Source organism: Oryza sativa, chromosome 12 (assembly GCF_034140825.1).
Source record: "Oryza sativa Japonica Group chromosome 12, ASM3414082v1".
In the NCBI taxonomy this organism is placed as follows: Eukaryota; Viridiplantae; Streptophyta; class Magnoliopsida; order Poales; family Poaceae; genus Oryza; species Oryza sativa.
This window is the reverse complement of record NC_089046.1, coordinates 27,850,416-27,863,981: the sequence shown is the minus strand read 5'-3', so window position 1 is coordinate 27,863,981 and position 13,566 is coordinate 27,850,416. Positions and strand designations below refer to the sequence as shown.

Genomic DNA, 13,566 nt, shown 5'->3' with positions numbered 1-13,566 from the left:
GGGATATGAATAATCAACATGGGATTTGCCCCTCCTATGAAGAGATATCTCTGGGCCCCTCGATGTTGTAGATTATGGAAGTGCATGGCCATGCCAAAGGTGATTGAGGAGTCAATCACAAGTTATATAATCTATCGACAGGTTCGAGTGAATGATTGAGCTATTAGAGGATGGCATATATCTAGCCTTGAACTTAATCGATATCGTGAGGCAAAGGGGTTCATACAAGTATACACTAGAGGTTCAGCCGATATGATCTTTATGTATGCCCGGTGAGTCAATACGTTCTGCTAGGGGCCGCTGTTGACGCGTGGACCGAAAATGAGTTTTCGGGTTACAGCTGAGTATATATGAAACTACAGGGTCGCACGCTTAATGGGCCGGAATAAGAGGATTGGATGGAGGTAACGCCCCGATTTTCGGTCGGGATTAAAAAATCATTTAATAATGCATTTTCTAGAAATTAAATAAAAGTTAAAGCAATTTAATAAAGTGAAATAATGAGGGAATTTAAAATTTCCTTTAAAAATCATGGCCGGGAATATTTTGTAATATTCTTTGTGCCCTAATGTACTCTCCGGAATTTTCCGTGAATTTTCGGAGCTCAAGAAATAACTATAACAATACAAAGTTCATATAATCAAATAAAATAAAAAGAAAACAAATAAAATCTCCCTCCATCCCCCTTGGGCCATTTTCGGCCCAACCCCTCCTTCCCCTCCCGCGGGCCGCGCGCCTCCTCCCTCTCTCGGCCGGCCCACGCCTTGAGAAAAGTCTGCTTTGCGTCCCCGGTTTCCCTCCCCCCTCTCTCTCTCCAGCCGACATGTGGGACCCGAGGCCCCACATGTCAGCGCCGTCCCCTACCTCCAGCCTCCCCTCCCGCAACTGCCATGGCCCATGGCCGCCGGCCTCCATCCCCACGTCGCCGCTTCCTCCGCTCTCCACCCCACCCCGTGTGCGCGTGGACCGGTATCATTCACCCCGCGCCCATTTCCCCCACTTCTCCCCTCCAAAACCGGCGCCAAACTGCCCCACTCACCCACGTCACCGGCGCCCCTTTCCCCCTTCAAATCCGTCGCCAACCGGCCTCCCCGTCGACTCTCGAGGCTATAAAAACGATCCCCGTGCTCTCCTCTCCCATTTCCCCAACTTTCCCGAGCTCCCCGCGCTCTCGCCCGCTCTCCCCTCGCCAAGCCGAGCCGCCGCCGCTCGCCGGAGTTCACCGGCCACCTTTTCCCGCTGCTCCACCCACTGTCGCACCAATCCGCCACCACCGTCGGCTTCGCGGCGCCGTGCTGCACCCCGGCCCCTACTCCATTTCCCCTCTCTACCTCCAGAACATCGCCGCCTCGTGCACCACCTCTCTCCGCCGTCGCCTCCAGCCGCTCACCACCGCCTCCCTAGCCACTGCCGCGACGCGCCGCCGCCGCCACTAGTTTCACCACGCCGTGCTGCACCCCTGCATCCACTTTTCCTCCCCAAACCGCCACCGAAATTCCCATTCCACCACCAAACCGAGCCACCACCTCTACTCGCCGCCTCCAGCCACCAATCGTTGCCGCTCCCGTCCATCCCGCGCTACGCCGTCGCCTCCTTCGGCTTCGCAAGGACGGGGAGAGCCTCGGCCACCACTTCCCGTCACCGGAGCGCCGCCTCGCCTCCATCCCAGGGAGCACGCCGCCGACGGCCATCGGCCGTCGCCATGCCCCATGGCGGCCGCCCCTCGTCGGCGCCAGCTCGGTGAGCACCCTCCTCCCTCCTTCTCTCCCTCCTTCGCCGCTCCCCGCGCCGCCCGCCGGTAGCCGTCGCTGGTAGCCGCGCGCGTCGTCGCTCCAAGGCTCGGCCGAGCCGGCTCCTCGTCGCGCCCGTGCTTTGGCCGCCCGTGGACCACTCCCGTGGTCCGGGTCCATGGTGCCGCCCAGGCCGCGGTGGACCGAGTCCACCGTGCGCCCTCCCCTGTGCCGCTGACGTGCGGGGCCCACCTGTCGGCGCGCCCCTTTCTCTTGATGACGTCAGCCGTCTCTTTTCCTTTGGAAAAATAAATAATAATTGCGTCATAATTCGATGATAATTCTAGAAATTCATTTAAATGGCTCAAAACTTCTAAAATTCATATCTAATTCATTCGAACTCTGAATTGTGCCGTTCAACTTGCAAAATTCATCTAAAATTGAGCTCTACATGTTTGTTTACTTTTTATGTACTATTTTCTTGGTTTTTATTAGAGTTTTTCCTCGTTTTGCGTGCCAGCGTGTAGAATCCGTTGTTTCGGAAGTCCGCGGTCGCGAGGAAAAGAGTTCGGAAGATTTTTTTGAAGAAGCAAGGCAAGTCACACATTCCCCTTGAACATGTTGATCCCAATTTATAAATGTTTTACCGTTTACAAATAAACATGCATGTCTTGCTAATTACATGGGATTCGGGTATTACCTATCTGCTTGCGTGTGCCATGTTTACTTGATATCTGTCCTTTGTCAACCTTGGGTAATAAATCGACTAGCTCATGTTACTTATGTGACCTAGCTAGAACTGTATGCTTAGCCATGCTTAATTACCACTAGCTCAGTTGATGGGATAATTACAGTATTAGACCTTTTTAGTATCAGAATGAGCTGCGTGCTCGAGACATCTGGCCATGCTTCATGGTCGTAATTATCCAACTAAAATGCGACTGAATGGTGGGCTGTGGGTGCATGGTTTTGCTAGTCGCACCCATGGCAATTAAGGACCGGTTCGCGGGATGCCCTGGAAGAACTTATCGTGCTTACCACAAGCCAGCGTGGGCAACGGCTGGGCTTGTAGTGTAGCTTTCCTCTAGCTGACGCATCCAGGCAAGGGTGGGCGTGATGGAGTTTGGATGGGCCCTGCGACGGCCTATGCGGCTTCCGGATTCACCTAGGCACGAGAGGGGACTGCCCGCTGCCTTGCGAGGAGTGGGGGTGAAACCTGAGGTGTGTAACGCTCCGCTTTTCGTGAGGCGTTAAAAACTAATTCGGCAAAAATCCTAATTGCGAAAATTTCGTTCTTTGAGTGTTGAGTCTAAGTTGTGCCAATGATCTCAATTTAATCCCGTTGTTCCCTCTCATCGAAACCAAAATCCTCTACCTCCAAATTCCTTTTCCGATTCGAGTCTCTGAAATCAAATTCTGAAATTCAAATCCTTCCTTTGAATCCTCGCCAAATACTTCTACGAATCCAGAATTATTCAAATCCCGCCTCGAATCCTTTCCTTGACTCCACCCTATGATCCCGAGAACAAATACCCAAGTATTCCTTTTGAATCTTTCCCATGACTTCTCCTTGAATTCCCCTTGATACATCCCTAAACCCTCGAGTTCGAATATCAAATTTGAATTCGAATCCAAACCCTAAATCTCTCCAATTCTATCCAAATCAATTTTCTCTGCAAAAGTCTACCTTACCTCCCTGTGATTTTGGATGGGCCGATTCTCCTCCCCCGGCCCATCTCCCCCTCCCAGCCCATCATCCCCCCCTCGCACGTGCGTTGCACGCATGCGAGCCGAGAGAGAGAGAGTCGTCGCTCGCTCTCTCTGTCTCTCTCGCTCTCGCTGTTTCTCTCTCTCTCTCTCGATGTCTCTCTCCCGCGCCGACGCCGCTTCCCGCCGTCGCCGCCCAAAACCCGCCACCGCCTTCGCCTTTTCCCGCGCTCGCGCGTGGCCGACCGGCCGGTCGTTGCCGCCGTCAGCCCTGCCGCGCCTGCGCCGCGCAGCCACCCGGCCCCGCTCCATGCCAAACCGACCGCCGCCGTCATCGTCGACGTCATCCATGGCCCCCGCCACTCCACGCCGCACCCGTCCAAGAGTGGGAGAAGCAGCTGCTCTCCCTCTCCTCCTCCTCCTCACTCTCCCTCCTCCTTTTCTCGTTTTGGCAAGGGACCAAGCCCCTTTCCCCCTTCTTTTTCCTTTTGCCCGACACCGCCGGCGTCATCACCTGCCGCCACCTTGGCTGCACGCGTCGACGACCGCCAGCTCGTCGCCCTTGCATCCCTTGACTGCCAATGTCGGTTTCCCTCCTCCAAACCAACCTCTCCTCCTCGCCTATAAAGCCGAGTCCCTCCTCTCAATTTCCCCGCTTCAGTCTCCACCGCTGTAGCGCCATTACCACCGAACCACCATCGCCGCCTTGTTGCCGCTTGTCCCGCTCTCGTCGTCGTCGTCCGTCGCCGAGCACCGGAGGAGCCGGTGCGAGCGTGAACGCGTGACGAGGAGCTCCGGGCGCCACCTCTCCCTCTCTTCTTCCCCGGCGCACTCGCCTCGACGCCGCGCCGCCTCGGCGTCATCCGCCGTGCGCCGCCGCTCGGTCGCGTGCCGCCATCGGCCTTCCACCCCTTTCCATCCCCAAATCGCCGCCGATACCGTTCCCGCACGCCGGTGAGCTCCTCGCCCAAATTCTCGCCATCTGCATCATCTTGGATAAGCCCCGAGCCATTCGGTTGCTCGCTCGTCCCCTTAAACGTGCCGCCCCGCCGTTGCTCTGCTTCGCCGCCGCCGCACCCGCCTGTGAGCCGCCGTGGGCCCTCTCGCCAATACCTCGCGCCACCACCGTCCTTGAGCTCCCTAGGACCTCCCCAAACCATTCCCTAGCGCCGTCGCCGCCCAGCACAGCCTCGCCGCCATTGCCGTCCGCTCCCGAAGGCCGCTGCTCGTCGCCAGCCCTCCTCAGTGATTCTCCGCCCCATCCGACACCGGAAACGGATTCCTTGAACCCCGGAGATGCTCCACCCCCTTTGAATCGAACCCTCATCGTCTCGTCGTGATTCCCCTCTTTGCTCGCCGGCGATTGCCGCCGCCACAATCCGCCGGATTCCGGCCATCCTCCGGCGAATCCGAGCCGTCGGCTCGCTTCGTCTCGTCTCTCCCCTTCCCCCGGTGTGCTTCCTTTTTCCATTGAGGTCGCGCCTTGCTCCTGCGAACGCCGCCGCCGTCCGCCGTCCATCCCGGCCGGCCTCGTCTTCGTCCTTCCGCCGACCCGCGTGGCTGCCGCCACGTCGGCGCCACCTCGGCACGACCGAGTCAACAGACCCGGTCGGCCCCTCCCTTCCGTTTCCCCCTCCGTGCGCGCGGACCACGGTGTGCCATGCGGCTGCACGTGGGCCCGCCGCGCCTCGATCCATCCGGTGCACCCAAAACCCTAGCGCCCGCCCCGCGTGCGCCGCTTCCACCGTGCACCGTCTCGCCGACATATGGGCCCCACCCGGGACCCCGCGTGGTGGGCTCGGTCCACCGGACCGCTCCCTCCCCCTTCCGCGCGCCCTAATGGGCCACCTTTCCCGCGACCGCGCCGGCCCAAATGGCTTGGCCGAGCCTCCTTCAACCCTTGGGCCGCGCCCTTGCCGCCCGAAAAAGTCTAATATACATCCCTCCATCCTTTTCTTTTTCCCGGGATGTAATAAATCCTTTTTCCTTTGTCCCATAAATCAATTCCTTATTCCAAAATTCCATGAATCATTTTCCTTGGTCAGTGACTGTCAATAATATTCTTGAGAATATTATTTCTATAAAATTCCATAAACCATTTCTCCTATTCCAGAAACTCCAATTAAACTTCCAAAATTCATATCTTCTCAACCGCTCATCCGATTGACTCCGTTCCACTTCCAGTAATTCCGTAAAATTGATATCTATTTAATGGCACTAATAATTAGTCTAAATAGGATCTTTCTTTTGGTCTTTTGTTTAGGTTTTCGATTGTTTGCGTATAGTTGCGGTTATCGGATTTTCGTCGATCGCGGGTTTTCTCGAAGATTCGTGAAGCTTCGTGAAGACTTTGAGCAAGGCAAGTCACCCTTTGATCAATTGCTCCTATAATTGAAAAGTCATTATTATTTCGTTTGCAACTTGCATTATTAGAATCACACACTTAACTTGCTTGGCCTCGGTTTGCATGCCAAATCGACGGACCTACCCAGTAGTCGCACTAATTTTCGTAGGTCATACTACCCTGATTCCTTGTCGCTCCACCCTTGTGGTACCTCGGTATTCGTGCTCTCTGAGCGCGTATACCAAATATCCCACATACACCGTTGTTTGTCGAAAACTTGGGAAATGGGTTTGTGAAGCCATCAAAACCCGACATGTGGTGTCGGTGTGTTTGAAAATAAAATGAATTGTGAAAACTCGCGATGCGGAGGTTGTGCCTATGTGGCACTGTCCCGTATTCGCATATAAGGACCGATTCCTATGGGAAACTCATCGAACATAATCAAAGTGCAACCACAAGGTGGAATGGGACACCCTGGCTAAGTAACTAGTCGGTTCAGGGAAACCTCGCATGCCAATAGTTGGGGAACGCCGGGGCGGGGTCGATTGGAGCCAACCCGGGTTCCTGGTAAGGCAAGAATGCGAAGCTTGCCAGGTTACCGATCGAGGTGGTTGGAGTTTGATTTGTGAAAACTGAAATGGCCTATATTTATGTGAGGATTTGATCCTTCTATGTGGCATGAGGTAACCCTGGGTCGGCTTGGGAAAGGCTTTGTTGCGAACCTCCGATACCGACGGGTGTTCGAAATAAGTTCGTATCTTGTGGGTAAAGTGTACCCCTCTGCAGAGGTTAACTAACTGTTCGAACAGCCGTGCCCACGGTCATGGGCGGATGTGAGGTGGTTCCCGTTGCGTAGATTTGTTTGCCTGTGCTTTGTGAAAAGTTGTTGTGGTGTGGGAATCGTAACCAGAATCAGCCTATGTGGCAGATGGACGACCTGAGTGGTCAGAAACAAATCTGTGTGATTCGGGATGTCTGCGGGCATCATAGACTAGGCTTCCCGAGTGGAAGCGGATTGTTGTGCTGCTGGGCAGCTGGACTCTGGGAGTCCGAGAAAATGAAAAAGGCTCTGGGAGCCGATTAATCAAGTGGAATGGCTCTGGGAGCCGAGAAGTAATGATCTGACCCGGGAGGTCGGTACATTACTAAATGAGCTGTTGAAAAACATCTCTTAATGTCGAATCGAGACGCAAGTCTCTTTTCGGCCCAAACTTAGAAAGAAATAAATCACTTAGTGATTTCAAAATGTCTTCAAATAAAAGATTTGCAAAACAACCTTGCCTCTCTTCCAAGCTTGCATTAAACACCTAAGTTCCCGTGACTTGCTGAGTACGAAAGTACTCACCCTTGCTCTATATAAATATATATATATATAGTTCCCCGGCCCTGAAGAGAAGATAAAGTGAAGTGAAGATTAGGGTTTCGTCCTGGTTCCCAGCCGTCGCCTGTGGTGTTGGGTGTTAGACCGTTGGTTCCGCTGCTGCTGCTGTTGTTGGTGTTCGCCTCGTCCGTGTCGTCGGTTGTATTCTCGGGCTGTCTGAGCTATAACCTAAGTTAAGGTAAATAAGTCCTCTATTTATCTTAAGGATTGCTATGATTCATATTTGTCACCGTGGGTACCAGCACTATGTCCTGGGACTGGTACCGAGATCGCGGTTTCGTAGGAAGCGGTTCGCGCCGTTTTCCCTACGACACGCTCCTGTCAGGTGCCGTTGTACGGCGGTATCAGATTGGGGTGTGACAAGGTGTGGTGTGCTTGGTTAGAGGGGGTTATGCGAAGGGTCCTGTCACGGCCTCTTTCCGGTATGTCGTGGTGGCATGTCGGCGCACGGAAACGTGTCGTGGGGCTGTGTCTTGTGGGTACAGTTGTACACCTCTGATCAGAGTAAAACTATTCGAATAGCCGTGCCCGCGGTTATGGGCGGTCGACCAGATTCACCGTGATTAGTCTCACACTTAATAAATCAACCTAATGCACTGTAGTTCAGGTGGGTTGGTTGGGCCTGTTCAACGTGGTGTAGCGTTGATCAGTGGAGATTTAAGGTTACTTTAATTACTCAACTGTTTTACTGTTTTGCTTAATAAAATGCTTTACAACCGCTTTTATGCAAATAGCCACAAACCGTCCTTGTGTTCCCCTTGCACGTCTGCATCATTGGTGTGGCTTGCTGAGTACGGTGGTTGTACTCAGCCTTGCTATTGTTCCCCCTTTTCAGAAGTGTAATACTTCTGAGTTGAAGACGAAGTTAGAAGACCAAGGCTCAGACCCCAGTTGAGTCTTGCCTGTGGAGTGGAGCTGAAGCCCCGCTAAGATCGCCTTTTTCCGCTGCTGTCGTTCTGTTTCGGTGTGAGGACTAAGTGCCTCTTCTGTAAGTATTTTACGCTGTATTTACGTTTGGAACTGTATATTACTTGTCGTTTTGTGTACCCTGGCTGGTCCTGGACAGGGATTTAATACGCAAAATAGTCTGGAAATTTGGGCTAAATTTCTGGGCGTGACAATGGAGATCCAATATGAGCTTAATTCGGATAGGGATCCGAATAGGAGTCCTACGGGCCTTGAAGGCCCGAGTGATGGATCCTATATATTCGTGAGGGGTCTGACTGGCGGAGCATTGCATCACGTGAGAAACCCTAGCCGTCACTTTCCTCCCCGAGCAAAACCCTAGCTGCGCGCGGGTGCTAGCACATCTGCGCGTGGCGTTCTGTCCCTGTACGTACGTGCGGATACCGGTAAAGGCGCCGCTGGTTTGCGGTGCTGATCGGCGTGGGAGTACGGTGAGGAGAACGCACGAGGAGGAGAAGGTCGAGCCGGTGCGATCGACTACTTCCTCTACATCGACGCGCGCTACTTCGCGAGAGTTCCTTCGACTTCTCAGCGTCTTCTTCCGCTGCGCAGCGTGTCGAGTGGTAACAATCTATGATCTAATACTTGCATGGTTCCTGGTTTACGTGATAGAAAATTTTAATTTTTATACTATCGTAGCCTATACGTATCCCAACATAACTATCTTGTAATACAGCGCACAAATGTAACTGTTGCCTGAATGTGCTGTAAAATTAAACAAAGAAAAATAATCGAGAGGATTCTTATGCTCCATTGATATTTTACACTTTTATTACCTCTCTGAGATTTCCGTTATAAACAGAAAAATGACTGGCTAGCTATTGGTCACCGTCATTCTCGTCATCTCCCATTCTCCCGCACCTTCTCCTATTTATTTTCCTTCCTCTTTTGGTTGAGTTAAGGTCAATAGTACTTTAGGGCTAATTATAAACTAATTAGGCTTAAATAATTTATCTCACGATTTCCATACAAACTGTGCAATTAGTTTTTTATTTTATCTATATTTAATGCTCTATGTATGTGTCCAAAGATATAATGTGATGTTTTCAGAAAAAAAAATTAGAAACTAAACAAGGCCGAATTGCAAGAGATGGATTTTCATATACTTCTACTGGAGTGTACGTACGTATTGCAAGCTTTCAGCCTTCATGCATTACTCAGCGGACTGCGGTCAGTGCTCACAAGCGGCTGAAGCCAAAATGTTGAGAGGCCTGCACAACTAGCTAGCTACTCAATCCAACAAGTTTTTTTATCCATCCGTCCAAAAAAACTAATCACTCCTGGAACTACGAATCTCGACTATTCATCGTCGGTCACGTCTCCTTCTAGTTTAAGGTTTTTTTTTTATGGAGGAAGTAGGTGCTCTGCTGATCAAGGCTGCCGCTTGCATTGCTAAAGACTGCAGCGACGACTCATCTGAAAGTTGAAAGTACCATCAAACGATTTTGTAAACAGACTACTCCTTGCACTGATCGATGTGCTAGCTTCACCATTCGATCGATGCGCTCTACTATTAGCAGGCAGCAGGTGTTGTCTACTCACCCTGTGAAAATAAAAACAAATAGACTATGGCTGTGTTTATTTTCCTTCGAACTTCCAAAAATTTCGTCACATCAAATGTTTGAACACATGCATGAAACATTAAATGTGGATGAAAAAAAACAAATTGCACAGTTTATATGCAAATTGCGAGATGAATTTTTTGAGTCTAATTACATCATGATTTGACAATGTGGTGCTACAGTAAATATTTGCTAATAACGGATTAATTAGGCTTAATAGATTTGTCTCGCAGTTTACAGACGGAATCTGTAATTTGTTTTATTATTAGTCTATGTTTAATATTTTAATTGTATGTCCGTATACTGCTAGGACTGACTACTGTTACTGCCAGTCTCTCACTCAAGTGAGATCAGATCAGGTGTTTGCATGGTCCACTCCACGCACACATCGACGATCTCTCCTTGTTTTTTACTCCTCCTCAGATAATGTTGCACATCTATAGTGGAGTGGTATATGATCATCTATCTGCAGCACCTGCATATGTTTGCACGTCTCGACGTGCGTAAACTCATCTATGGTCTCTCGATTCATTACAGTGGCAGCAACCAGCTGCAGTACTACACATCTGGCCCGCCATGCAAGGTGCCATCTAGGAGCTAGTACTGTACTGTATCTAAGTTGAACAAGCTGCTGCTACCATGTGGGGAAATAGTTTTAAAATTGAGAGGGTAGCTGAAAACACCATTTAAATAGTTATAAAAGAATCTTTAAAAAATTAACAATATTCGTACAACATATAAAATACTACTGTTTCACAAAATCTTAAAATAAAAATCCACTCACACATAGAGAAATAAAAAAAGAGATAGAATTAATACTACTCAGCCGTCGAGCTTGTCCCCGCTGGCCGCCGCCTTTCTCCCCACCCATTGTCAGCTCCCTTGAAGGTTTGGGTTGAGATGGGAAGAAAGGAGAGAGGTGAAAGAAGATTGTGGGCTGACATGTGGGGCCGTACTAACTCAGCCACTATGTCACCAAAATCGGAGAGCAATATTGCTTTGGGATCAAAAGGTGACTCAGTTTATACCAGATTAATGATCCATTACCTCTGGTATTCCGGTTCAGGGATGGTTTTAAAACTCGACGACAAGATAAGGGACCTTAGGTGAACTTTACTTTTTTCGTAGAAGAAATATTTCCAGCCTGATGGGCCTGTGCGTATGACCCATAGGCCATAGGCAGCCGGCCGCAGAGCGACCTCCTCCATCCATCCCGTCTGCCGCCGGCGCCGATCTCCATCCTGCGAGCAGAGCAGAGGTGGCGCCGTCGCCGCAGAGGAGCGGGAGCATGGCCGGAGGCGGGAGGATGCCGTTGTTGGGATGGTGGCTGATGCTGGTCGGCTCCCTCCGCCTCGCCTCCGTCTGGTTCGGCTTCTTCAACATCTGGGCGCTCCGTGTTGCCGTCTTCTCCCAAACTGACAGTACGTGTGCTTCTCCTCTCTCTCTCTCTCTCTATATATATATATATATATTTACATCCACCTCCCTCCTCCCGCCATATGCGTGGCGCGAGTCAGTCATCCAAGCGGAGCGGGTGGATCTTGCTTGTACCAGATCGAAACCTGAGAGCCCGTGGATCTGGTTCGGGATCGTACCATGTAGTGTGACACGGTCGTTAAATGCAAACTTCTACCTCAAGGCTGACACCTGAGAGCGTTTTTGAAACACATGAGCTGCAATAGGTCTCAAAACTGCATTTCTTTTTTTTTGTCCTGTAAAAATTTGGTTGGGTTTGTGAGCTTGGAAATTTGCTCCCCTGCTGGATAAATTTGTCTACTACCTTCAGCTTCAGGGCCAAGAGGATGGCTTTGCTGCCGTTCTGTCTTGGAAATCGGAGTTTGATTACAGAACTGAACCACAGAGCTAAGGTTACTAGTCAACCATAGAAATGTGCATGTGCAAATTGGTTGTTTATATGCCTATCTCTGAAAGGATTGCGTATTAGTCATCGTCATTAGGTTGGTGAGCTTGATGGCAACATTCTTTTGTGACATTTGGTTAATTCCTAGTTGCTTCCAAGCGGAGATCATGTCGGTCTTCTTATTGGACCGTACGAGTATATTATGAATTCTCAGCTGATCTCAGCTTCTTTAGGTAACCTAAGCAGAATTGTTCTGTTTTTTTTTTAACTTTTCCTTCAAAAAAAAATTGATGAGATTATATAAAGAAAAAATTTATTCCTAGGAAAATAGATAAAGTTGACAGCTATTGCTATGCTTCTACATCGTATCAATCACTTTGTGCCTTGTTTTGGATCATTTAAATTGTCATGGCAACCCACTATTTCTTTTCGATTATAAGTTTCATGTTCTCTTTAAGACAGTCAGCAACAGGCTCATATTTAAGTTAATCTGTTGAGTTAACTTGAGGAAACCATTTTCCAATAATAACATAGCTAATACAACAACGTTTGCCTTCTTTACATGCAGTGACTGAAATACATGGTCGCACTTTTGGGGTCTGGACACTTTTGACCTGTACTCTGTGCTTTCTGTGTGCATTCAACCTGGAAAACAGACCTCTCTATCTGGCCACTTTCCTGTCCTTCATCTATGCTCTTGGTCATTTCCTCACCGAGTACCTGATATACCATACTATGGCTGTGGCAAATCTGAGCACTGTTGGCTTCTTCGCAGGTAATGAATTTAGTTTTGACTGTGTTGTTTGCTCAGTTCAGCCTTCTACTTAGTTATCATGCAACTATAATGTCAACTGATGATATCAGCTCAAACATTCAATAGTCAATAATAACAGTCAAACACCATGCTTGTACATACACCAAATAGGTTGATGTCTCTGGTGCTTAAGTAGTGGAAGATTTGTTCAGTACAGCTAGCGGTTTCTTGTGCATGCTTACTCTTTAAAATCACTTAGCATTCACCTTTATAACAGTTATCTTGCCATCTCTTCAGTTTTATCTTGTAATACTCAAATGACATGCTTGAAGCTCATTGGACTACATAAGGAGGTTGAAAATTATTTCGTTTCATGCACCAAGTAGTTCGCCTATATGATTTATCATGTTACTCCTGCTGAGCTAAGCTGATCTGTGGAGCAACAGAAAAAAAAAACAATTATGATTTATGTTACTTCGGTTAGAAATAGATCGCAAGAACTCATAACTTGCATTTCTGGAATATCATATCTAACCTTTGTTGAATAACTGTTTAATTCATTCTGTTTACTTAGGGACATCGATTGTATGGATGCTGCTTCAATGGAATTCACATGGGAAATCTCGTGGTTCTCAATCTGTTAAGCAGTCATGAGTGGTAGTATTTGCTTTGCCAGTGATGTACACAGTGTAGGAATCGGGATGCTTGAAGAAACATCACAGACGGCCTTTTCCATGTGGTTCAGTGACACATTATTTCTATGTACTTTGCCCCCTTATTTTTTTTATCAAAAAAATTGGTTGTAGCTTGACAAATGAGAAACCATAACAATAATAATAGCTCAATTCTTGAAATTGTAACGTTGTAACCATAGGGGGGTAGAAGTTCTGTATCCAATCCATCTTACAGGTACCTGAACCTGATGTTGCACTTTCTCCTCTCTGGTACTAATTCTACTATACTAGTAAAATAGTACAGTAGCAGTCAGTATGCACTCTGGAAGCTATTTACTCTGATGATGATTTATTTACTCGCACTCTGGAAGCTATTTACTCTGATGATAATTTATTTACTCCTGCTGAGGTGAGCTGAGGTGCTGTTTGCTTGTTTGAATTGTGTGTGATGACTTCCCTTATCCACCGGTAATTATCCTCTATCAAAACAGATTTGATTATATGCTACTAATAGTTTGTTCTTGGTTGCAACCTGAATATCTTGGTTTGCTTTGCAGCCTTACCATGGTGATGCATCGGTGAGATAA

The 13,566-nt window shown here is 49.0% G+C and overlaps 1 protein-coding gene across 1 annotated transcript; it reads left to right on the top strand.

The window, feature by feature from the left end:
• The first annotated feature begins 10,881 nt into the window (after window positions 1–10,881).
• On the top strand, window positions 10,882–13,341 carry LOC4352876 (ergosterol biosynthetic protein 28). Its single transcript, XM_015762790.3, has 3 exons — window positions 10,882–11,111; window positions 12,120–12,326; window positions 12,880–13,341. The coding sequence occupies exons 1-3, from the start codon at window positions 10,979–10,981 to the stop codon at window positions 12,957–12,959; spliced, it is 420 nt and encodes a 139-aa protein (XP_015618276.1). The 5' UTR covers window positions 10,882–10,978; the 3' UTR covers window positions 12,960–13,341.
• The last annotated feature ends 225 nt before the right edge of the window (window positions 13,342–13,566 follow it).

Excerpts from the sequence above, each read along its gene's own strand:
- LOC4352876 (XM_015762790.3), top strand. The coding sequence starts at position 10,979 with ATGGCCGGAGGCGGGAGGATGCCGTTGTTGGGATGGTGGCTGATGCTG. Across the intron at positions 11,112-12,119 it reads CGTCTTCTCCCAAACTGACA|TGACTGAAATACATGGTCGC; the intron begins GTACGTGTGCTT and ends CTTTACATGCAG. Across the intron at positions 12,327-12,879 it reads CACTGTTGGCTTCTTCGCAG|GGACATCGATTGTATGGATG; the intron begins GTAATGAATTTA and ends CTGTTTACTTAG.